The following is a 24,603-nucleotide window of genomic DNA, read 5'->3' as shown; positions in this document are numbered from 1 at the left end:
CTTCCGGTACGCGGCGAATAGTGTCAGCACACTATAGGTTCCTATGGCTATACTGATGCTAGTGCTACATTGCTATTGATTGATTGGCTGATAATTTGTATAAAGGTCTGGCGTCCCTCTACTCCGACATGCCCCCTGAGGAAGTGTTGACGAAACGCACGTCGGGGTGAAGGAACGGATTCACGGACATCATACACTATGTAAGTGATCTAAGGGTACCGTCACACTATACGATTTACCTACGATCACGACCAGCGATATGACCTGGCCGTGATCGTAGGTAAATCGTAGTGTGGTCGCTGGGGAGCTGTCACACAGACCGCTCTCCAGCGACCAAGATGCCGAGGTCCCTGGGTAACCAGGGTAAACATCGGGTAACTAAGCGCAGGACCGCGCTTAGTTACCCGATGTTTACCCTGGTTACAAGCGTTAAACTAAAAAAAAAAACAAACAGCACATACTTACATTCTGGTGTCCGTCAGGTCCCTTGCAGTCTGCTTCCCGCACTCAGTGACTGCCGGCCGTAAAGTGAAAGTGAAAGCACAGCCGCTGTGCTCTGCTTTCACTTTACGGCCGGCAGTCACAGTGCGGGAAGCAGACGGCAAGGGACCTGACGGACACCAGAATGTAAGTATGTGCTGTTTTTTTTTTTTTTTAGTTTAACGCTTGTAACCAGGGTAAACATCGGGTAACTAAGCGCGGTCCTGCGCTTAGTTACCCGATGTTTACCCTGGTTACAAGCGAACGCATCGCTGGATCGCATCGCTAGATCGCTAGATCGGTGTCACACACACCGATCTAGCGATGACAGCGGGAGATCCAGCGATGAAAGAAAGTTCTAAACGATCTGCTACGACGTACGATTCTCAGCAGGATCCCTGATCGCTGCTGCGTGTCAGACACAGCGATATCGTAACGATATCGCTGGAACGTCACGAATCGTACCGTCGTAGCGATCGAAATGTTATAGTGTGACGGTACCCTAATTCTCATTATATTGACTGGTATTTGAGCCTTTTGTGGTGCCAGTTTATGGGGCATTGACTTCATAATTACATATGAAGGCATAGTAGTAGATATGTTAATTGCTCCCCAGTACTGTGGCACCTGTTTTACCAGATTGTTTAGGCTAGCAAATACCGCCCTGCTTAATGTTATAAGCCTGATGGGTAGGTCTGATAGTGAGGATTATGATTCATACTAGTGTTTATTAGATGATATTCCGTGTTATTTCTGTTCCTTTACATTGGAGGTATTCTCTGTTTAATTTAACTGTGTGTTTTGTTATGTAAATTATTTAATAAATATCATTATATGGATTTACTGGTGTACATCGTGTGAATAGGTCTTTTTCCTCTTCAATGGCAATTATGGACTACTATTAGAAATGTAGTATAGTTTTTCTGATTCGCTATGTCTTTCCTCATGTGCAGGCATTGCAGGACCTTATGTATCCATGGTTATGATCACTGATATAGTGACAACTAGTTGCTAGTGGTCGTAACCATGAATACCTAAGGTCCTACAAGGCCTGCACATGAGGGAAAAGGCATAATGAATCAGAAAAACTGTTGTTATTATTATTGTTGCTGTTTTCAGCCTACAGTATAACCTAATATGATCTAGAGGAAGACAAAAACTCCATAGGGAGGACACTAGAGTGGTCAAAACTTGCAAAAAATGTGTATTAAAAAAAAAAAAAAAAAAAATACACCAATGTGAGGACAGAAGTAGAGGTGCCCCAGATTTTGAAACTTTTTAAATTGATGAATCGGGCTAAAAGATTGGGAATTGCTAAATGCCATCTACAAAGAAACTGCAAAAACAGGCGAGCACATAAAAGATGCAAATCTAGGATATTGAATTGTGTGCAAGCAAAAAAAGCACAAAAATCGTCTAAATTTATGCACCAATGATATAATGAAATGGGGTCATAGTTCTTGAAAGGGCTCAGTCGGGAGGTTGTTCCAAACATCTTGGAGAACTGACCACAGATCTGTGGATGTTGCATGTGCATATCCTTCTGTCTCCATGTAGTCCCTCACTGACGGGCTTTGTGGGGTGTGTAGCGTCACTTCTAGTACTCCCTGGACAGTTCATATTGACATGTGTGCTGTATCTGTGGTAGTTGTTCTGCTGCAGGATAAATTTGGAGCCAATCGGACGCCTCCCCATGATCTGTCCGGTATAAATGGTTACGGATACACCAGACTGTGATCCTACCAAACCCTGACTGTGTCAGTGAACCTAGAAGGATTGCTGCTGGTTTGAAGGTTCAGGTCGGCACAGCAACTTTTGATTTAGATTTCTCTTTAGTTCATTCACTTTGCTACTTTTGAAAGCCTTCTTGCCTTGTGAAAGTTTTGGGGAGATGTGGGAATATTGCTGCACAGTGTATCTTCTAATCTCCCATGCCGTGTAACCTGGCTCCTGCATGGTGCTGTAGATGATAGATTAGGACTTGTGTGGGTGAGATGGCAGCTGTGGGACTGTTGTTTAGGTCAGGGGATCCGCAGACCTGGCATCCGCGCTCAGACCATGAATCTGATGTGTGAAGGATGAGATCTGCCATGAGCAGGACATTTGCCTTGCGGATGGCACAGATCCCGTTTTTCTCATCTCCGCTAGCTGTCGGGTCCATGACTACTTAAGGCTACGTTCACATTTACGTTGTGCGACGCAACGCACAACGTAAATAAAATTGCACCAAAACGCACGCAAAAAGCGCTGCGTTTTGCGACGCATGCGTCGTTTTTTGCCGAAATTTCGGCGCAAAAAAAATGCAACTTGTTGCGTTTTCTTTGCCTGACGCTTGCGGCAAAAGAAACGCATGCGTCACACAACGCAGCACAACGCATGTCCATGCGTCCCCCATGTTAAATATAGGGGCGCATGACGCATGCGTCGCCGCTGCGTTTCCTGACGCTGCGTCGGGAAACGCTAATGTGAACGTAGCCTAATAGAAGTGTGTAAAACAATAGATAAACCCTAATAGTCAATATTTGTGGCTTTGATCGTACTAACCCTGGTGTAAATGACGGAACGTGCCAGCTCTGGCGCCTGCCCGTGTCATGGCCTGGTACCCTCTCCCTGCAGGGCTGCAGTCACCAGTGCTGCATCTCTTCCCAGAATCCCTCCCGGCATAATTATGGAAATCTGTTCATTAGTGCTATTTACAGTAGCTCTGGGATCTGATGGAGTGTCATGGGAGCCGGCCGCTGACCCGGGGAGAATTGACAGCTATCAATATTTGCATTGTTTGCTATGCTGATTTCTGCGGCTCACTGCACTCTCCGCATTTCCATGTTGCTTTCTAGGCAGCCAGTTGATACGATGTGTAAGAAGCGCGAAGATTACTTGGAGTGGTGTGAATATTTTATGGCTGTTGCCTTTTTATCTGCTCAGAGAAGTAAAGATCCAAGTTCCCAAGTAAGTGCCCCGCATCGCTTGACGTTGGTAACGTGGAGGCGCCTTTTCTCCTCGTCACATAGGAGCGCTGCATACGGGAGAACGATTTCTTGGGAATTATGCAATTGGTTTCATCACTGTAAGAAATTACACGTGCAGTTTTGAAAGTTTTGTGATCTGCCTTGAAAAATGGGAGCAGATTAAGGGAATCTGTCAGCAGGTTTTGATTCCAGTGATGTACCACTTACTGGGCTGCTTGCTGCAGTCTTGATAAAATGCCGTTTTTTTTGCTCCTCTGCAGCTCTCTGAATGCTCAGCTTTATATTCCCCCCCCCCCACCCATGCACATGATTGTTAGTTTTCTGCCTATGCACTGTGTACACAGAGCTGTCACAGTGCTGGGGTGAGGTTATACCGAGCAGGAGGACTAACGTGTACATGACAACTAGTGATAATATCCTTCTTCTGGAACATTGATTTTTTTATGGAAACGCATATCCCAGTGTGACACATTGCTGGAATTGGGGTCTCTGCCCCTACATCAAATGGCAAAAACCTGCTGACAGATTCTCTTTAAAGGGATAGTCCCATCTTGTCGGATAGTGTTTGTGGTTTACTGTATCTTAAAATTTCCAGTTACTTTTTAAATCTTTACAGTTTGTTGCCTAGGAGACCGACCACTGCTGATGGCTACTTTATAAGCGCTGCGTTTCAGCTGGCTGGAATTGGGATATAACAGCACATTTTAGCGATCCTTGCCGGTATCGGAACAGGTCTTAAAAGCTGAATACTAAGAGCTTGTAGGCATTTGGCATGTTCTGCTGTCTCGCAGCGGTGGTTGGTCTCCATGGCAAAGAGCTGTAAACAAAGAAAAATATTAATATTTCAAGAACTGTTGACATCTTTAAGTTGTAACTTGCAAAACTGCTTGTATTATCCAACAATACCCATTTATGAACATGTGGCCTTGGAGGAAGGTTGGACACTTTAAAGTAGTTTTATAAATGTACATTGTAGGTTTTTTTTCTATCTAATTGGTCACCTAATATGAACTTGAGGTGTCCAGAGAAGAAATGGTTAATGAGGCGTCTCAGCAGTGATCGTGGCCAAAAAACCAAAGTGTGCACACAGTCTAAAGGGAATGTGTCATCAGAGAATGGCCTATTGTTATCTCCATTCCTCCCCACTGGCCATGTAGCCCAGCATTCGGCCATATTTCCTGTTCTTCTCAGCAGCCACATGTAGGTAAGCTGCTCTAGACTGGCGGTGATGGTATACATTATATCTGCCTATCCTCTGCTCTGGGCAGATGCCATTGTTGGAGGAGGAGGTGAGACATCACCTATCATGTATGGTGGATCCTGCTCATCTGCTCTGTATAGGTGTTACCTGTCTGAATTTGGCCTAAGGACAGGATTATGATGACATCCGTGTATCAGTCGGAGTACGGCCTGGCCACGGGACTCCTGACCTGAACTTGATGGCTGGATATATGGCTGACCAGGTACATTTGTCATTCACAAGAGTCAAATGTACCCAGTCAAAACCGCACTAAAAAAAACAAACACAAAACGCTGCTAACACTCTGCAAAACCTTCTTTTTTAACATTGCTTCTTTACTGCCAAGAGATCAGGTTTTGCCTGCAGAAAAAAAAGCTGCAAAAAATGCAATGTGAACATACGATAGCTTTAAAAGGTAGATGATTTGTAATGACACCCAATGTCACCACTAGGAGGTGCTCTGTGCAAATGTTTCCTTACTGATGAGCGACGCTTGAAAACGATCTGGCTCCCTCTGGTGGCAGCTTCTGGGAATAATGTTGCGACTGTGGAATTGGGGAGTTTGGCTCAAAGGGTCCACACTGCTGCTATGCTGTCTTTAAAACTGCTTTATTCCTAAATGCTGTGATGGGATTTATGTTCTGACTAAATTTTTAGCAGCATTTACAATGAGAAGGTGATTATTGCTATTTGTACCTCAGCTTTAATTGTCCTAGCGATCATTGATATCTACAGTCTAATTTGTAGATACTGATTGCTGTTTTCTTCCATTTTAGGTTGGAGCCTGTATTGTAAACCCAGAGAATAAGATAGTCGGCATTGGGTATAATGGCATGCCCAATGGCTGTCACGATGATGTCCTTCCGTGGGCTAGAACAGCAAGTGATCGGCTGGACACTAAATATCCATATGGTATGTGCACACCAGCACCGGCTTTCAGATATGTGATTCATACAGATGGAAACATTAGAGGTGAAATAATTGTAGTAAATGAAACTTCAGGTGTTCATCAGACATGTGAGTTCTGCTCCAGATTTCCGAGGGTTTTCCATCTATCCCCTGTGTGACGGCTGGGCAGCTATTACAGGAATTATGCAGAACAATGAGACTTTAAGATCTCTTCTTGCAGCTTTGCCATCTGACGTAGCCCCTTCATTACAGGGGGATTTTATATTTTTTTTCCGTTCTTCCTAGAACTGTAACCTTTTTTATTTTCTGTTAACATGAGCCATATTGTCTGATCGCTTGTACTGTATACTGCAATAGCTTTGTATGGTAGAATATAGCGTAAACCAGTCTCCTAGGCTGAGCTCCACAGGGATACCTAAGCTACTGCACTGCCCCCGCACATGGGGTAGAGGACATGGCGAATCTGAAGAACTACGGTACCGTATATTAGATTTCTAATTGGAGATATTTGCTAATGCTGTATTTTTTATACCTACTACATATTGAGATGGGAATAACCCCTTAAGTGGTTGAAAACAGTAATCGGATCACTGCTGTTATAGGCTGGTGTAAGCAATGGAGATGTAGTTTAATGGCTTTAAAGGGTTAATCACACTGAGGGCTCGTGCACCCGACCTTAAAAATTGGACAAGTGCGCAGAGCCGTGGACTCGGTAAGCCAAACCTCAGACTCCTCAATTTCCATGACTCTGACTCTACCAAAATGGGCTCTGACTCTGCAGCCCTGCGTGCTGTCTAAGGCCGGTTTCACACGTCCAGATAATTCCGGTACCGGAAAAATCGGTACCGGAATTATCCGTGTCCGTGTGCCCCTACGTTTCTGTGGCACCCATGTGCCGCCCGTGTGCCCACGTGGGTACCACATGCACCGTGCTGGGTACCACACGTACCAGCATCTGGTGCTGAAGCCGCGATTCATATCTTCCCTGCAGCAGCGTTTGCTGCAGAGAAGATATGAATAATAGTGTTTAAAATAAAGATCTATGTGCCCTATGGGAGGTGGAGCCGCATATTCATTACTGTAAATGAGCGGCCCCACGTGACCGCATACAGGAGAAGATGCGGCCAGAACAGGAAGTAGCGACAGCCAACGAGGGAGCTGGGTGAGTATTTTCAGAACAGTGGGGGGGGGGGGGGGCGCACAGGGGGTGGGTGGGCGCACGGGGGGACGGGTGGCACATAGATCTTTATTTTAAACACTATTATTCATATCTTCTCTGCAGCAAACGCTGCTGCAGGGAAGATATGAATCACGGCTTCAGCACCAGTGGGGGGGACAGCACTTAATGTAGCGCTGTCTCCTGCACGGCACACGGACTGCACACGGACAACGTCCGTGTGCGGTACCTGTTTTACACGGACCCATTGACTTTAATGGGTCCGTGTAATACATGCGTTCCCACGAACACTGATATGTCTCCGTGTTTGGCACACAGAGACACGGTCTGCAAAAAATCAATGACCTCTGCACAGATGCATTGATTTTAATGTGTCTACGTGTGTCAGTGGCTCCGGTACGTGAGGAAACTGTCACCTCACGTACCGGAGCCACTGACGTGTGAAACCGGCCTAACGGATAGCACTCATCCCCATGTCATTCTATAAGGCTGTATGTATGTTATAGAGATAGATGTTTTTCTTCTCCTCTCCACATCCTAGAAATAAAACTGCTTTTCTTAGATGAGAACATCCGTCGTGTGACCCTAGCCCAATAATGAATTTATCCGACTTTAACATGCAGTCCTTTTGAATGAGCATTTGGAATATTTCTGTCCAGACTGCCAGTGTTCTCCAAGCCTTTAATCTGCCATACCGCACTATAAGGCTGGACACCAGTACACCCGATTTAAATGAATGTGCAGATAGAATTTGTCTTATTCTTGTACAGTACATTTTGGAGACTGTAACAGACTGTTCACGAGGGGGAGAAATCCCACATGGGGTGCAGTAGAATACGTTTGCTCAGAATTTGAGCAGTGCTAGTGCACGAGAGTTAGTAAAGGCCCAACATCCTGAACACAGAGCTCACATCCAGCATTTATTATGGGTGGAGAATAACCACATGGGACAAATCTGCAGACTGCATATTGTGGGGGCTGCAACTGTATCAAGATTGCTCAATGTCCCCACCAAATATGTAATTTTTGTTTCTATGTCAAGCCTTTTTCCACCTCTTGGACTCCATTCTGAATCGGTGGTCTGAGCGTCTAGGCCAGTCTGGCAAGCGAAAGCCACAATGGCAATGTGAACATGGCCTCAGTCTTACTACTTGTGTAGATGATCCCTTGAGGTCGCTCGGGGAAAGAATAACTTCTTGCTCTTAATAAGCTGTTATCATTTATTCTGCCTCCAAATTGCTGAAATGGAATTTGTGCTCTAGTAAAAAGCTTGGATGTGGCAATGTAATATTTCACTCGGCACATTCATAAGGCGCCACAGCTGGGGTCTGTGTAGATGGAATGGGGATTGCGACTTTCCCGCTCCAGTATATATATTTTTATTTCTGGAACTCCTTTATATGTTAAATTGCGTTTGTCAGTGGGAATTGGTCACAAAGGCTTTGTGAGCATAATGAAATGTCCTCTGCATAAGCTGATGAGGACCGCCGCGCTTGTATAGCAAAAACAGATGATACCTTTAGGCATTTGCAACTTTAAAGGCAATCTTTCATTAGAATTGTATGCGAGTGGGGAAAATGTGTGGTGGCACAGTCGTCGTGATTACATGATACAATCTGATGTGAAATCTCTCCCGTCTAGAATACAAAGTTTATATACAACGCTCCTTTTTCCTTCCCTGTGTAACCTATGATAAGTTGTGGCTTTGGCTGTAACTGGCTTCGATCTTTGACAGCGGCCAGTGATTGAGAGAATCGAGCAGTGTGCCATGTCAGACTGCCCATCAAAAGAAAAGAAGTAGCGGAAGTGTGAAGTAGCTTTTTTTTTTTTTTTTTTTTTTGGGTGGTGGTGTTCTGTGTACACTGTGCATAGGCAGAAAGCTATCAGTGAGTGGGCTTACAAAGAACCGCTAGATCTGCAACATTGGAAACAGTGATTTTTTATTAGATCTGTGACTAACAAAGTTGCGCTGTAGCATGAGAACATGAAATTTATGGAATCTGAATTGCATGAGTGTTCTATAAAGTAATACATACAGCAGGGAGAGGGCCTATGCCACTGTAAATAAAATATAACTTTTAATGATATCGCTGAAATAACCCCCCAAAAAAACACTTAGAATTAAAATCCATGTGATGACCAACAATTCATATGGCAATGTGATAACTTGCTGATGTTCAAGATAAATCAGTGCTCAAAAATAGAAATGGTCATTGTCATGTCAGCTGTTGGTCATCATATGGCTTTAATTCTATAAGTTTAAGTGATATCATTAAAAGTTCTATTTTATCTAGATTGGCATAGGCTCTCCGTCTCCCTGCTGGATATTTGACTATTGTCCCTAAGAGGTTATATAGGTCTGTTTAAAAATTGCAATACCGTTGCTGATTTTCTGCCCTAGAATGTAGGGAACATTGAGAGTATTTGGTGCATAAATTGGCTAATTCATGTGTACCTGGCAGCTGCGATAAGTCGATTATCTGCGCTGGGAACTTCTCCTAATGTGAATCCTCTCCTCGGCTGAAGCCTACATTTATATGGGTAGATGGGATCCTGCTGTGATTAAAGGTTGTGCTGCAGCTATTGAGCAGCCACGACACATGCAACCACGGGGACTGTAACATATTTGAGCATGCTCAGATAACATCTTATCCCAGCACGTTCACTCATCACTATTGGTTCTATATGGAGATGGCTGCTCTTACTATGCACCTGTACACACGTTTTCTGTTTGGAAGTGACTGTCAGTCTTCTGTTTCATCAAATCTGCAGCCATGAGCTCAGTAAGTGACACATCGCTGCAATCCTTGTCTCTGACACTGTCATGCTGCTCAGACGAGGTAGCAAAAATCTGGTGACAGATCGCCTTTAACCAAATTCAGTTAACTGGCTTCAGTTTCACTAGCCAGACCTGTTCAATCTAAACCTCACTTAAAGGGAACCTGTTAGTAGGATTCTGCTATGTAATAAGTGTGTGGACTATTATCTGCAATTGGAGACATGGCAAATATGGTCTCCGTAGTAGAGCTGCGGGGTGAATTCCACTGCTGACCAAAATGGGGAGAAAAAAAAGAGGTGCATCTCCTATTTAGGGGGGAAATGAAAACCAAACATCTAGACCCTGAAGACTTTGGGGATAAATCGCTACCAGGTTTAGAGGACAATTCCTTTATCACATAAGGGATTAAGGGTTTTGAATAAAATTGTCTTTAATAAGTGGAAGATCTGAATTTTTTTTGTGGAGTTAAATAAAGACTGTTATTAAAATTAAGATCATGAGACATTTTAAATGTGACAAATTTGCAAAAATTCGGGTGAGGGGGTAAATGTTAGTTCAGACCTCTGTAGGGCTTCCTTCATGTTGTCCTTTCAGTGACACCCCAGCCTTCCCCTCCGATCCTTCCACAGAGGGCCTGTTTGCAATCCGCTTTTCAATCTCCAATATCAATACTGAATGGAGTCTTCTGCAGCCACTGTTCTCAGAGTTGTACTAATCTCTGCGCCATGTATTTGGCACTCTAAGACCTCACTCTTCAGCGGTCATTGTCCCGAGTACTGACCACAATATATACAGACTTGGCCACCGGTCTCCTGACCTAAACTTATCAGCCTCCTAGCCTTATAGTAGTCGGTGCATTAAAATCCTTGCCTAACGCCATCTTCCCTGGTTTCACGTGCCGCTCCGGTCATCCTCTGATTGGTGTAACTTCAATTCCGCCTCACCGGATCACACTGGGGTATGTGAGCCGGAAGTTACTTTTACTGTGTAAGCCTATGGAGCTTCTTTCTGAGGCTCGAGTGTGTGGTTTTTTTTTTTTTTTGTTTTTTTTTTTATATATAGAGTATGTTTACATATACAGTATACATATGTTTAATGACCGCCAATACGTCTTTTAACTGACCTGAGATATAAGAGAATAGCCTCCCCATACAGGTGACAATCCTGTAGCTGTCAGCTGTACACTATAGCTGACAACTTGCTGTATCAGCCACGATCAGTGTTGGCACCGTACATATCTGTTTAACCCCTTAGATGCTGCTGTCAATAGTGACTACATCATTATAAACGGTTAACAGAGTGTGGGGGCTTCCTCTTTACCCCAATTGGTGCCCTCAGATCATGATTGTGTCATCCTGATGTTTGTGATGGCAATTCATGACCAAATAGCGGCCTTAGAGTCTGACAGCTGTTGTAACCTGTTCAGAAGTTAGAGGCATTTAGGTGGTAAAAATGCACATTTTCATTTCTGTCATGCCACTCTGCATTAATTCCTGTAAAGCACCTGAAGGGTTAATAAACTACCTGACAGCAGTTTTCAATGTGTCAGGGGGTGCTGTTTTTAAAATGGTATCACGTTTGGGGGTTTCCCAATATATGAGACCCCTAAAGTCAATTCAAACATGGATAGTTCCCTAAAAAAATAAATTTTGTAAATTTCCTTGAAAAAATGAAAAATTGCTGCTACATTTTAAACCTCCTAAAATGCTAACAAAATAAAATAACATTTTACAAATGGTGCTGTTGTAAAGCCGACATGTGGGAAATGTTATTTATTCATGTTTTGCTGTGGTATGACTATCGGGATTAAAGGGATAATCATTCAAACTTTGAAAATTGCAAATTTTTTAACATTTTTCTCACATTTTTGATATTTTCTATAAATAAACACAAAACATATTGACCTAAATTTACCATTATCATAAAGTATAATGTGTCACGAAAAAACAATCTCAAAATCACTGGGATTTGTTGAAGCGTTGCAGAGTTATTACCACATAAATTGGCACTGGTCAGATTTCAAAAATTTGGCTCCGTCACTAAGGGGGTTAAGTTATAACGTGTAGTGACTGGGATGTACCATAACTATGGTAGGTGTCTGGTTTTTGGAAACCTCTCCAAGCCATTGTGTTGGCGCTGTATCCCCTGCACTCGGGAACTCCCAGCCACCCAGAGAACACTTTTATAAGGGGTGAAGTGCTACACCCCCCTACAATGCTGTGGACTCCTGAGTCTCGGGATTGGTAGGTGTCTTTAGAATTCCAATAGCCACCAATCTTTGAACTTGTGACCTAGGAAAAGCTGCCCCTTTTAAGATAAAGCCAATTGATAAAAAATATATTATATTATATATATATATATATATATATATATATATATATATATATATATATATATATATATATATATTATATATAATTTTTTTTTTTTTTCTTTTCTTTTCTTTTTCTCTTGTGTTAACCCTGCCTTGAAGTCTCTGAAGAGCAGTCTTGAGTCAGTCTGTGCAACTGCCGACTACAATTGTGACACTGTATGATAGTCACACTCACGACTCCCCTGTATTCCCTGTGTAGGTGTGTTTACATGACTTTATGGAATTTACATACTTGCAATCGCATGCCAACTAGATTCCTGCGTTTCCCCAAATTTTCCCAAATTTTCTAATATTGAAAAAACCAAGAGTCAGATGGCACATACATGCAGTAACTGACCTTGCATGGAGAATACAGGGGAATCCTGACACTGTGCTTATTACTGTCATGATTCTGGTCTCATAGTGACTGCAAACTTTTGAGCCCAGACAAGTCCTTTTAACTGTTTGCTTTCTTCTTTTAAGTATGTCATGCGGAACTGAATGCCATTATGAACAAAAACTCTGCTGACGTTAAAGGCTGCATCATGTATGTGGCTCTCTTCCCATGTAATGAATGTGCTAAGCTGATCATTCAGGCAGGTAAGTCATGCTATGGGTTCATTTTTACTTTTTTTTTTTTTTTTTTTTCCCCTACTTTTATGCTGTATATGATTGCTTACTTTAAAACAAAGTTGCTGCCTTCCAAGGGCAACACCTTTGCTAAGGCTACTTTCACACTTGCGTCGGTATGGGTCCGTCGCTAAGCGTTGGCGCGACGTACCGACACATGTTGTGAAAATTATGCACAACGTGGGCAGCGGATGCGGTTTTTCGACGCATCTGCTGCCCATTCTAAATTCCGGGGAGGAGGGGGCGGAGTTCCGGCCGCGCATGCGTGGTAGAAAATGGTGGACGCGGCGTACGAAAACGATATACTGAACGTTTTTTCGTGCCGATGGTCCGCCAAAACACGACCCAGCCAGTACACGACGGACGAGACGTGTGGCCATACGTCATGATCCGTCGGCAATACAAGTCTATGGGGAAGAAAACGCATCCTGCGGGCATATTTGCAGGATCCCTTTTTTTCCCCAAAACGACAGATTGTGACGTACGTCACACGACGCAAGTGTGAAAAAAGCCTTAAGGTACCTTCACACATAACGATTTCGTTAACGATATCGTTGCAACGTCACGCTTTTTTGTGACGTAGCAACGATCCCGCTAACGATATCTGTGTGACAACGACCAACGATCAGGCCCCTGCTGGGAGATCGTTGGTCGTGGGGCATGATCAGGACTTTTTTTTTTTTTTTTTGGTCGCTGATCACCCCGCTGTCATCGCTAGATCGGCGTGTGTGACGCCGATCTAGCGATGTGTTCACCTGTAACCAGGGTAAACATCGGGTTACTAAGTGCAGGGACGCGCTTAGTAACCCGATATTTACCCTGGTTACCATTGTAAAAGAAAAAAAAACTACATGCTTACATTCTGATGTCTGTCACGTCCCCCGGTGTCAGCTTCCCTCCCTGCACTGTCAGCGCCGGCCGGCCGTAAAGCAGTGACGTCACCGCTCTGCTTTACTGCCGGCGCTTACACAGTGCAGGGAAGCTGACGCCGGGGGACGTGACAGACATCAGAATGTAAGCATGTAGTTTTTTTTTCTTTTACAATGGTAACCAGGGTAAATATGGGGTTACTAAGCCCGGCCCTGCTCTTAGTAACCCGATGTTTACCCTGGTTACCTGGGGACTTCGGCATCATTGTAGACAGTTTCAACGATGCCGAAGTCTTTCCCCTGATCGTTGGTCGCTGGAGAGAGCTGTCTGTGTGACAGCTCCCCAGCGACCACACAACGACTTACCAACGATCACGGCCAGGTCGTATCGCTGGTCGTGATCGTTGGTAAGTCGTTTAGTGTAACGGTACCTTTAGGCTATGTGCGCACATTGCAGATTAGGCATAGGAATTTCTGGTGCGGATTCTGCCTCTCCTGGCAGAAAACGCACCTGCGGATTTGTCACGTTTTGCTGCGGATTTGCTGTGTTTTTTACCCCTGCGGTTTTCTATAACGGGTGTCAAACTGCATTCCTCGAGGGCTGCAAACCATGCGTGTTTTCAAGATTCCCTTAGCATTGCACAAGGTGCTGGAATCATTATGTGTGTAGGTGATTAAATTATCACCTGTGCAGTACAAGGAAATCCTGAAAACATAACCTGTTTGCAGCCCTCGAGGAATGCAGTTTGACACCCCTGTTCTATAATGTAATGGGTACAAAAACGCTGCAGATTCACAAAAAAGTGACATGCTACTTCTTTTAAACCGCGGCGTTTCCGCAGCGGATTTTCCAGTGTGCACAGCATTTTTTATTTCTCATTGATTTACATTGTACTGTAAATCAATTGTGGATTGCATGGCAAAAAATGCTGCGGATCAATCCGCAACGTGTGCACATACCCTAAGGGCCGTGGAAATCCTCTATTTATGTGGAAATTAAGCGTATTTACTGGGATTGTATGTGAATAAAATGTAGTTCTTGTATACAGAAAAGTTATAATATTTACTAATATACACTGAGTTTATAGATTAAAACAAATGAGTCTTGTTTCTCATTGTAACCACTGGTCATGCAACTATCAGTTTTCCAGAGCAGCTTAATCAAGCACTGACCTGGAAACACCCCTCTATCAACTGGGGTTTCCTTGATATGATATTTAAAAAAAAAAAATGTATTTTCTGACTAGACAATCCATGTTTAAATTACTTCTGAAATTTTTTTTGGGGGGGAGAAAATCTGGTGTGGGCACTCATTACCTTCAAAACAGTGTGAAAGCATCAACTTTTTTTTTTTTTTTTTTTTAAGGAACTCTGCAGGGAGATTGTTTAAAATATCTTGGAAAACTAACCACAGATCTTCCTTGGATGTCGCTTGCACAAATCTCTCTCTTCATGCTATCCCAGACAGAGTCTGAAATCAGGTCTCTGGGGGGCATATCATAATTTCCAAGACTCCATAGTTTTCAATGACATTTGTTTTTGTATATACTCAAGTATAAGCTGAGGCCCCTAATTTTGCTACAAAAAACTGGGAAAACCTATTGACTCGCTTATAAGCCTAGTGTGGGAAATGCAGCAGCTACTGGTAAATTTCAAAAATAAAAATAGATGATCAATAAAAGTAAAATTGAGACATCAGTAGGTTAAATGTTTTTGAATATCCATATTGAATCAGGAGCCCCATATAATGCTCCATACAGTTCATGATGACCCCATAAGATGCTCCATACAAAATACTTCCCGTTTAATGCTGCACAAAGGATAATGATGGCCCCGTAAGATGCTCCATATTAAAATATGCCCCATATAATGCTCCATAAAGGTTGATGGCCCCATAAGATGCTCAGTAGAATAATATGCCCCATATGCTGCGATTAAAAAAATAAATAAATAAAAAAATAAAGACATACACTCCTCTCGTCACTGGGGGAGAGGTGCCAGTGTCCTGAGCAGGCGAGAACACCGGCATGCTATCGGGTGAGGTAACTATGTCGCTGCTGGCTCAGGCCCCGGGCACTTGCGATATACACCTGTCCCCATTCCACCGCCGTGCGTCGCTGTGACTTCCGTCTCTCTGCAGTGACTGTTCAGGCAGAGGGCATGCACTAGCCATGTCATTGCGCCCTCTGACCTGAACGTCACAGCCAGAGGACGCAGAAGACAGAGTGCGGCGGTGGAATGGGGACAAGTGAATATCGCATGGCTCACCCTCCCACTGTCATACTCGCCCCCTCCTGGCACGGCCCTGCTTCTCCATCATCCCGGGCCGGCATCTCCTTCCAGTGCCGAGCAGTCACATGGTATCGCTCATTAAAGTAATGAATATGCGCTCCACGCCTATGGGAGTGGAGACCCTTCCACATTCATTACTTTAATGAGCGGTACCATGTGACCGCTGAACTCGGGAAGAGCTGCTGCGCCGGGACAACAGTGATGCAGGGAAGACTTGCAGCAATCGCACGAGGAGTGGGTGAGTATGATGTGACAGCCGCTGGCTCCTGCTGCTCCCCCTCCCCTGCCGACCCCCTGGGATGACTCGAGTATCAGCTGAGAGGTGCACTTTCAGCCTAAAAAAATTTGGCTGAAATTCTCTGCTTATAATCGAGTATATACGGTACCTAAAGTTTTCCACAGTACATTTTTATTATAAGGAAATCATTAGGACATGGCTTAGGCCATGTTCACACGTTCCCTGCTGTTTTTTCTGCACTAAAAACCGCAGCTCTTGGCGGAAAACGCAGGTGCGTTTTTTGGTGCGTTTTTGATGCAGTTTTTAGTGCAGTTTCTGTGTGTTTTCTAGGAAGTTTTTTTTAGGGTTAAAAAGGCTGAAAATACCCTAACCCTACCCCTAGTTCTAACTCTGGTGGGGGAATAAAAAAAAATTCTTTTTATTTTATTATTGTTGCTACCTATGGGGGTGATAAGGGGGGGGGGGGAGATGGGCATTTACTATTTTTTTATTTTTTTATTTTGATCACTGAGATAGGTTATATCTCAGTGATCAAAATGCACTTTGGAACGAATCTGCCGGCCGGCAGATTCGGCGGGCGCACTGCGTATGCGCCCGCCATTTTGGAAGATGGCGGCGCCCAGGGAGAAGACGGCCGGACGGACACCGGGAGGCCGGGTAAGTATAAGGGGGGGAGATGAGGGCACGGGGGGGGGGGGCGTCGGAGCACGGGGGGGTGGCATCGGAGCATGGGGGGGTGGGATTGGGGCACGGGGGGACAGCCACACTGCAGCGGTTCTGCACCACAAACCGCAGAAAACCCGCAGATATTTTTTTCATCTGCGGGTTTTACTGCGGGTTTGACCTCACAATGGAGGCCTATGGGTGCAGAACCGCTGCAGTTCCGCAAAAAGAAGTGACATGGTACTTCTTTTTTACCGCAGCTATTCAGCGCGGCTTTTTTTGGGATTTTCCGCAATGTGGGCACAGCAGTTCCTGTTTTCCATAGGGTACATTGTAATGTACCCTGCATGGAAAACAGCTGTGGACCCGCAGCGGGAAAATCGCAGCTGTTCCGCATTAAAAAAAGGATGGTGTGAACATGGCCTTACTCTAGCTGAGTTGGTGGCATGGTTGCTAGCTAGGCAGTAGAACATGAGTAAAGGGCGATAAGCCATGCTTATATCTTTTCTGTGGAACCATAAGCTTTGTGAAGGATGAATCCCACCTCGCCACCCAGCCGGACGTCAATATTACATAAGACGGGTCACTTACTACAATCTCCCCACTTTCACCAATATGGCTTTCCAAACCCCCTGGGGACACATAAGGTCAGCTTGGTACAGTTTTACGCAAATGCTCCCTGTCCACACGGGCCCAGGGAGGCACAGGGAGTGAGAGGATGTGGCCCACGCAGTCACTGACACTGCACCACAATCGCTCACAACCCCGAGAGGTTGAGAGGCCTCTTTCACAAACGCCAGTGAAGCAGAGTGTTGCCAGCCCAGTAGGACTGCCCCAGTTCCTTATTAGATACAAGTCCGGTCCGTTAACGGGATTATATCAGGCCAGAAACCAGCCCCGATAGCATGAAACTTAAGCCGAGAAACGTCCTTGTGGATCGAGAAGAGCAGCCCAAGGTTAAATTATATATTTAATCGCCTTGAGGGCACACTAGGCAATACACTATATACACTGTTTACACATATACAATGGTCAGATATGCAAATACAGATGGTGGTGGACAAAAGATAAGTGGAATGTCAATTACTGGGTTGATGTTCGACTGTGTTTGCTGGCCGCAATGGGCATGAGCTGACAGCTGTTTCCTTGGTCCCTTATAAGCACGCTGTTCGACGTGGCTCCCACTTTAAAAGTGACCAGCAAGCGCATCGGAGAGCCCACATTCCCTTACACTAGCCTTTATCCCCTTTGGGTCACTCCCCTCCTGCTCTCTGGGCTGAACCTTAATCCCCTCCCCTTGTCTCTGCAGCTAAAAATTCCAAAACCTAAGATGGGACTTAATTCCTTACAGTCCTAGGGAGGTGGTTTTATTCGGACTCCCATGACAGCACTACGAGAGAGAGGATCCGCCCTTCAGGAACAGGAAACCTACAGATACAAAAGGGCGGCACCTCTCCCCATGCATCAGTTGGTTTCCTGTTCCTGGAGGGACTGGATCCTACAAGAAGATTGCTAGCAGATTCCAGGCCGGCCGGACCGATTCGGGTAGCGAGGGGGTCTCTTACCTCGGCCGGTGCGGGGTACCTGAAGCAGACACGGTGGCTCTGGCAGGGCTGCACGGCAGTGTCTGATCAGCGTGGAGCGGTCGCCAGGGGGTGTCCTGTCTCCGGAAGCCGCGCGTGGTATGTATAAAGGTCCTCCTCCTTTGAGGCGCTGGGGGGGCTCTGGGGGGTCGGCGGCATTGTGGGGGCGCCCTCGGAGTCTCCCGGTATGGTCTCGGCGTCCCACGCTGTTCACAGCGCTGACAGGAAGCGCTGTGGACTAGGGGTGACGTCGGGGGGCGGAGCCGGCGGTGACTTCTGGGTCGCGGAGCTTCTGCGCATGCGCAGGGGCTCCAAGATGGCGGCGCCCACCGGTAAATGTGCGCCGATCACCCTCAGGTGTCGGCTGATCCCCTGCAGCTGCGGGGGGGGGGGGGGAGGGGGCGGTGGAAAGTGGCTACAAGCGCGGCATAATTACGCTGGCCGAAGGAGGGGCTATATATCGGCTCCAGGTGCGCGATCCTTGCTCCTGGTCTCCAACCTGAAGATGGAGTCTGATCAGGATCAGCAGCCTCTGCTGCTGGATGAAGTGCCTCAGAAATCCATGGAGAAGGATCGTGAGAAAAAGAGCGATGGGTCTGGCCGCAGAAGCTCCTCCAGACAGGGGTCTGGAGCGTCAGCCAGAAAAGATCCCCCTCGTACTTCGGTATCTTCTGGGTGTGGGGCAGCCACTGGTAAGTGACCTTCGAGAAAGTTCACTTAGTGACTAGTGTCCCCTCATGTTTTGTGCAGGGAAAGAAAAGCGTCAGTAAGGCGAAGCATAGGGAGTGTGCCATCTGCGGGGTCCCCTTGCCTGACTCACACCCTAAAAAACTATGTGACCCCTGTATCCAGCAGACGGTGAGGTCTTGGAAGGAGGGGAGGGGGTATAGCATGTAGATCTTACATTCTAGTCTACCTTACTTATCCCCTTAGGTAGCAGAAGAGTCCTCTTCTATTGCGGCCAGTCTAAAGGAAATGGTTAGAATGGAGGTCAAGCAGTCCATTAAGAACCTTTCACAGACAGGAGGCTCTAAGCAAAAAACTCAGTGGGCATCTGATTCGTCTGTGGATAAGGACAGGAGCGAGGAATCGGACGATTCAGCAGCTTCATCCTCCTCTTCGGAAGAAGACGCTGCTCGGTTTTGCCTACCCATAGAGAGGATAGACAAATTGATAAAGGCGGTCAGAGGCAGAATGGGTATAACAGAACCCAAGCCTCAACTATCTAAAGAACAAATGATGTTCAGCGGGTTAGAACAGAAAGAGTATTTCCTTTAAATGAGAAAATACAGGAACTTATCAACAGGGAGTGGAGAAAACCAGAGAGAAAAGGCTCCTTACCACCTGCGCAGAAACGTCGGTACCCTTTTGATGACCCAGCAGTGGGTAGCTGGGAGAAGGCCCCAAAGCTGGATGCAGCATTTGCCAAGGTAGCGAAGCGATCCTCTCTCCCGTTTGAGGATATGGGGACGCTTAAAGACCCCCTGGATAGGAAAGTGGATACCTTCCTAAAGGGAACCTGGGAAATGGCAGCCGGCTCCTTAAGACCTGCGGTGGCGTCAACCTGCACGGCAAGGTCAATGATGGTCTGGCTGGACCAGTTGGAGACCCAATTAAAACAGGGGGCCTCTAGAGATTCCATACTCTCAGCGTTACCAATAATCCAGGAGGGGGCGGCTTTTTTATCGGACGCCTCAATTGACTCCGTAAAGTTGGCAGCTAGAGCAGCAGGACTTTCTAATGCTGCAAGGAGAGCCCTATGGCTGAAATGCTGGCCGGGGGATATGTAGGCGAAAGCAAAGCTCTGCGCTATCCCTTGTAAAGGCGAGTATCTATTTGGGCCTACCCTGGATGAGCTCCTGGAGAAGGCAGGGGATGATAAGAAAGTTTCCCAGTCTTTTCACTCCATATCGCCGTCCCTTCAACAAAAGAAGGTTCAATCGGGGAGGAAGGCGCACCTTCTCACCGGGTAGGGATTGTTCCAGATGGGATAAGCGAAAAAGAGGCACAGGTCTCATGTTTCGCCGTAACCTGACGGAAAACAAAAAACAAGACCAATGACTGGCAATCCCGGTGGGAGGGAGACTGTCGCATTTCTCGGCAGAGTGGTCAAAAATCACAAACAGTGTTTGGATAAAAGACACTGTTTCCCATGGTCTCAGACTTGAGTTTGTCCATACCCCACGGGACAAATTCCAGTTAACACCCTGGCGTTCATCTCCCACTGAACAATTTGCCTTAGAAGAGGAAGTGAGGACTCTTTGCTCCAAAAATGTTTTGATTGAAGTGCCGTATTCTCAGGCAGGGAAGGGGTTCTACTCTCCCCTTTTCCTAATTCAAAAACCAGATATGTCTTATAGGACCATTATAAACCTTAAGGGTCTCTATAAGTTTTTGGTGAAACATACCTTCAAAATGGAGTCCATCAATTCGACAATAAAAATGCTTTTCAACAATTGTTTTATGGTAGTAGTGGATTTGAAAGATGCCTACTATCATGTACCCATTCACGCTGATTTCCAACAATACCTAAGGGTAGCAGTACTAATGGGGGGTAGGATTCAACATTTTCAGTTCAGGGCACTTCCCTTCGGGATAACTTCTGCTCCTAGAGTGTTCACTAAAATAATCGCTGAAGTCATGGCACATTTAAGAGAATCAAATGTCCTTATAATTCCCTACTTGGATGATTTCCTCATTGTAGGGAACTCAGTAGATCACTGTCTGTCACAATGGGAGGTTACTAAAGCCAAGCTAGAACACCTGGGTTGGATCATAAACTTCGAAAAATCTAAGTTACAGACCCTAAATATTCAAAAGTTCCTGGGTCTAATGTTGGATTCAGTGACACAACAGTGTCTCCTCCCTATAGAAAAAATAGATCTAATTCAAATTTGTGTTAAAAACAATCAATACACCTTCCATGACACTTAGGCAAGCAATGTCTCTACTTGGGGCACTCACATCTTGCATTCCAGCAGTTAAGTGGGCTCAGTTCCACACCAGATCCCTACAGAGAGAAGTCTTGTTCCATGACAGAGCCTTGGGAGGCGCGTTAAATGGGAAAATAACGTTAGGGCCAACCACGCTAGATTCCCTTAGGTGGTGGTCAGATAAAAAGAATTTATCAGCGGGAGTTCCCTGGATAGTAAATGTCTCCCGGGTGATAACCACAGATGCCAGCTCTTCAGGGTGGGGAGCCTACATGGGGGACATGGTGGTCCAGGGACAATGGGAACCCTTCACAACATTCTCATCCAACCAAAGGGAGTTGTTGGCGGTTGAATTGGCTGTTAAAAAATTCCTCATATATCTGCAGGGCCAGCACGTCAGAATTCTGTCGGACAACAGAGTTGCAGTCGCTTACATAAACCGGCAAGGGGGAACTCGTTCCGAGACATTGATGCAAATCACGGATCGATTGTTCCAGGTGGCAGAGCACAATTTTCTATCTTTGACGGCTCTCCACATCAAAGGAAAGGAAAATGTGGCAGCAGATTTCCTCAGCCGAAACGTGTTAAGACAAGGAGAGTGGTCTCTCAACGAAGACATTTTCAATCTGATCGTCTGCAGATGGGGTCAACCAGTGGTAGACCTGTTCGCCACCAGAAACAACAGAAAAGTAAAACTTTTTTGCTCGCTAAATCCCAGGGAGAATCCCTTGGCGGTGGACGCGTTTCTGAACCTGAACCTGATACCTCTAGTGGTGAGGAAAATCGGGGAAGATCGAGCGAAAGTCATCCTTATCGCCCCCTTTTGGCCCAGAAGAACCTGGTTTGCCTGGCTCAAGACAATGTCTGTATCGGTTCCCTGGGTACTACCAGAGATCCCGAACCTGCTTTCTCAGGGACCGATCTCCAATCCACAAGTGGCAGCGCTCCATTTAACGGCGTGGAGTTTGAACGGTCACTATTAGTGGGGAAAGGCTTCTCTCCAAATTTAGTCGAGACACTCCTAAAGAGTAGAAAGCAAATAACTACAAAAATCTACTCTAGAACTTGGAGGAAGTTCTTGTCTTGTTCAAGATTTGACATCCGAGACGGGGTACCAATACAACAAATTTTAGAGTTCCTACAGAGGGGTCTCGAGTTAAAACTCTCTACTAGTACCCTTAGAGTACAGGTCTCAGCTCTGGGTGCCCTGTTTTCATGCAATATAGCTAACAATTATTGGATAGCGAGGTTTATGAAGGCAGTTAGATCTAGACCGGTATATAAGGATAGAACAGTTCCATGGGATTTAAATTTAGTTCTGTCCTCTCTAACAAAACCCCCCTTTGAACCTCTGCAAGAGGCCTCGATCAAAATGTTGACGCTTAAGACAGCCTTCCTGATTGCCATAACCTCAGCTCGCAGGATATGGGATATCCAGGCACTTTCCAGAGCTCCTCCATACACAGAAATCTTATCAGACAGAGTAGTCCTTAGACCAGACCCGGCATATCTGCCGAAGGTAGCGACACGTTTCCATAGATCACAGGAGATAGTTTTGCCATCCTTTATTCCTAATCACTCTAATCCTAAAGAGCAGGAGCTTCATACGTTAGACGTTAGGAGATCTCTCCTTCAGTATATCTCAGCCACTGATAATTGGAAGAAAGATGGAGCACTGTTTCTTTCCTTCCAAGGTCCAAGGAAAGGATTTAGAGTGTCAAAATATTCACTAGCCAAATGGATTAGGGAAACTATCTCTCTAGCTTACACAGCAGGTGGGGGGCCAGCTCCGCAGAATCTAAAGGCACATTCCACCCGGGCCATGGTGTCATCCTGGGCAGAGAGATCTGGAGTGTCAGTGGAGCAAATATGTAAGGCGGCCACTTGGTCATCTCCTTCCACTTTCTTTAAACACTATCGGTTGGATTTGGGGTCCTCCTCTGATCTCTCCTTTGGGTTAAGGGTGCTACAGACTATAGTCCCTCCCTAAGGTAGCTTACATCTCTGTAAATCTCTCGTAGTGCTGTCATGGGAGTCCGAATAAAGCATTAAGCTACTTACTGGTAGCGGCATTTTTCGGAGGCCCATGACAGCACCCTTAGTTCCCTCCCTATTCACGTGGGGGTAGCACTTCCTATAGTGTATATAATGATAGATTTCACGAGTGGTATCTAGTTCGATACAATGGATTGTTTTGTATATAAACTGTATATAATGTATATTTGTGTACCACTAACCGCGGTAGTCCTCTCAAGCTCTGAAATACAACTGATGCATGGGGAGAGGTGCCGCCCTTTTGTATCTGTAGGTTTCCTGTTCCTGAAGGGCGGATCCTCTCTCTCGTAGTGCTGTCATGGGCCTCCGAAAAATGCCGCTACCAGTAAGTAGCTTAATGCTTTTGTGCCATCGGATCCATCTGGGCCCCTGCTACGCATTAAGACCAAACACTGCTTTGCTATCTGGTTTGTCCTAGCTGTTTTATGTATCTCCATGTCCCTGGGTGCTAGAACGGGTCAAGACCCAGGAGGGCGTCCGCCATGTTCTAGGGATTCTGGAAAGAACTTATGTACATTTGGGACAATATATCCATAACTCCTTTATGGATTTATGTTTCTGGAATGTTCTAAGCGTCTGCAGCTTCAGCATGACTCTGTTGCAAGAAGGCCTTTGTCCTGTTGTGACCTGGTCAAGGTGCGAGATCTGTCACTCACAGCCTTTGACCCTCCTCCCTGCTGAGCTAGGTTTTCTCATACAGCTTCACAATGGTGGTGTTTTTTTTTTTTTTTTTTTTTTAATGAAGCCAGATTAAATAAATTATTTTTAGCTTAGAATCCTGCATTTTTTACATTAATTTATTAAAGGTGTCCTTATCCTTTTTAAAGGGGTTGTCCAGTCTTAATCTACAAGTCTGCAGTCACTGACTGCAGACTTGTGAATCCTCGAGCACTGTGCGATTCTCTGGGAGCGATATGCATAACATATTACAACTAGATAGGCATTGCTCAATAAGTGTTTTGAGTGAAGCTGGAAACTGTCTAGTCAGAATGTGTCCAGCAGTATTCATATCTAATATATAATTGCCTAGAATACTACTTCCTGCAATTTGTGCCAACTTCCTGTCCGGAGCTAATGTCCGGAGCTAATGTCCGGAGATAAGTGACGTCAACAGTGTCAAGTGTCTGATTGGTTGCCGCCTGCTGCGAGCGACCAATCAGAAACGTGCCGTACTGTGACACTCCGCCCGCCATTTTGGTGTGATTTTTGAATTTTTACCTCACAGCAAGTTTCTACTGCGTGGAGGCGGGCCCAGTGACGTTGCTCTTCAAGCTCCTGCCGAATTTCGTCAAAAAAATGATAATACCATTTACCAAAACTATATATATTTAGTTGTGAAGTGGTTCAGTGACATTTTCACACCAATTTTGAACTTTTGTTTGGTGTTTTCTCCATATACTGCCTATTATTCACTGACTATTGAATGTTATACT

The 24,603-nt window shown here is 45.3% G+C and overlaps 1 protein-coding gene across 1 annotated transcript in view; it reads left to right on the top strand.

The window, feature by feature from the left end:
• Positions 1–24,603, top strand: part of DCTD (dCMP deaminase) — a 55,257-nt gene that overhangs the window by 25,489 nt on the left and 5,165 nt on the right. Inside the window, exons 2-4 of the mRNA XM_069744272.1 lie at positions 3,318–3,429; positions 5,466–5,601; positions 12,391–12,507. Coding sequence (XP_069600373.1) covers positions 3,318–3,429; positions 5,466–5,601; positions 12,391–12,507 — 365 coding nt within the window. The remainder of the gene's footprint in view (positions 1–3,317; positions 3,430–5,465; positions 5,602–12,390; positions 12,508–24,603) is intronic.

Source organism: Ranitomeya imitator, chromosome 1, assembly GCF_032444005.1.
Source record: "Ranitomeya imitator isolate aRanImi1 chromosome 1, aRanImi1.pri, whole genome shotgun sequence".
NCBI classification, from domain to species: Eukaryota; Metazoa; Chordata; class Amphibia; order Anura; family Dendrobatidae; genus Ranitomeya; species Ranitomeya imitator.
This window is presented reverse-complemented; position numbering and strand designations above follow the sequence as displayed.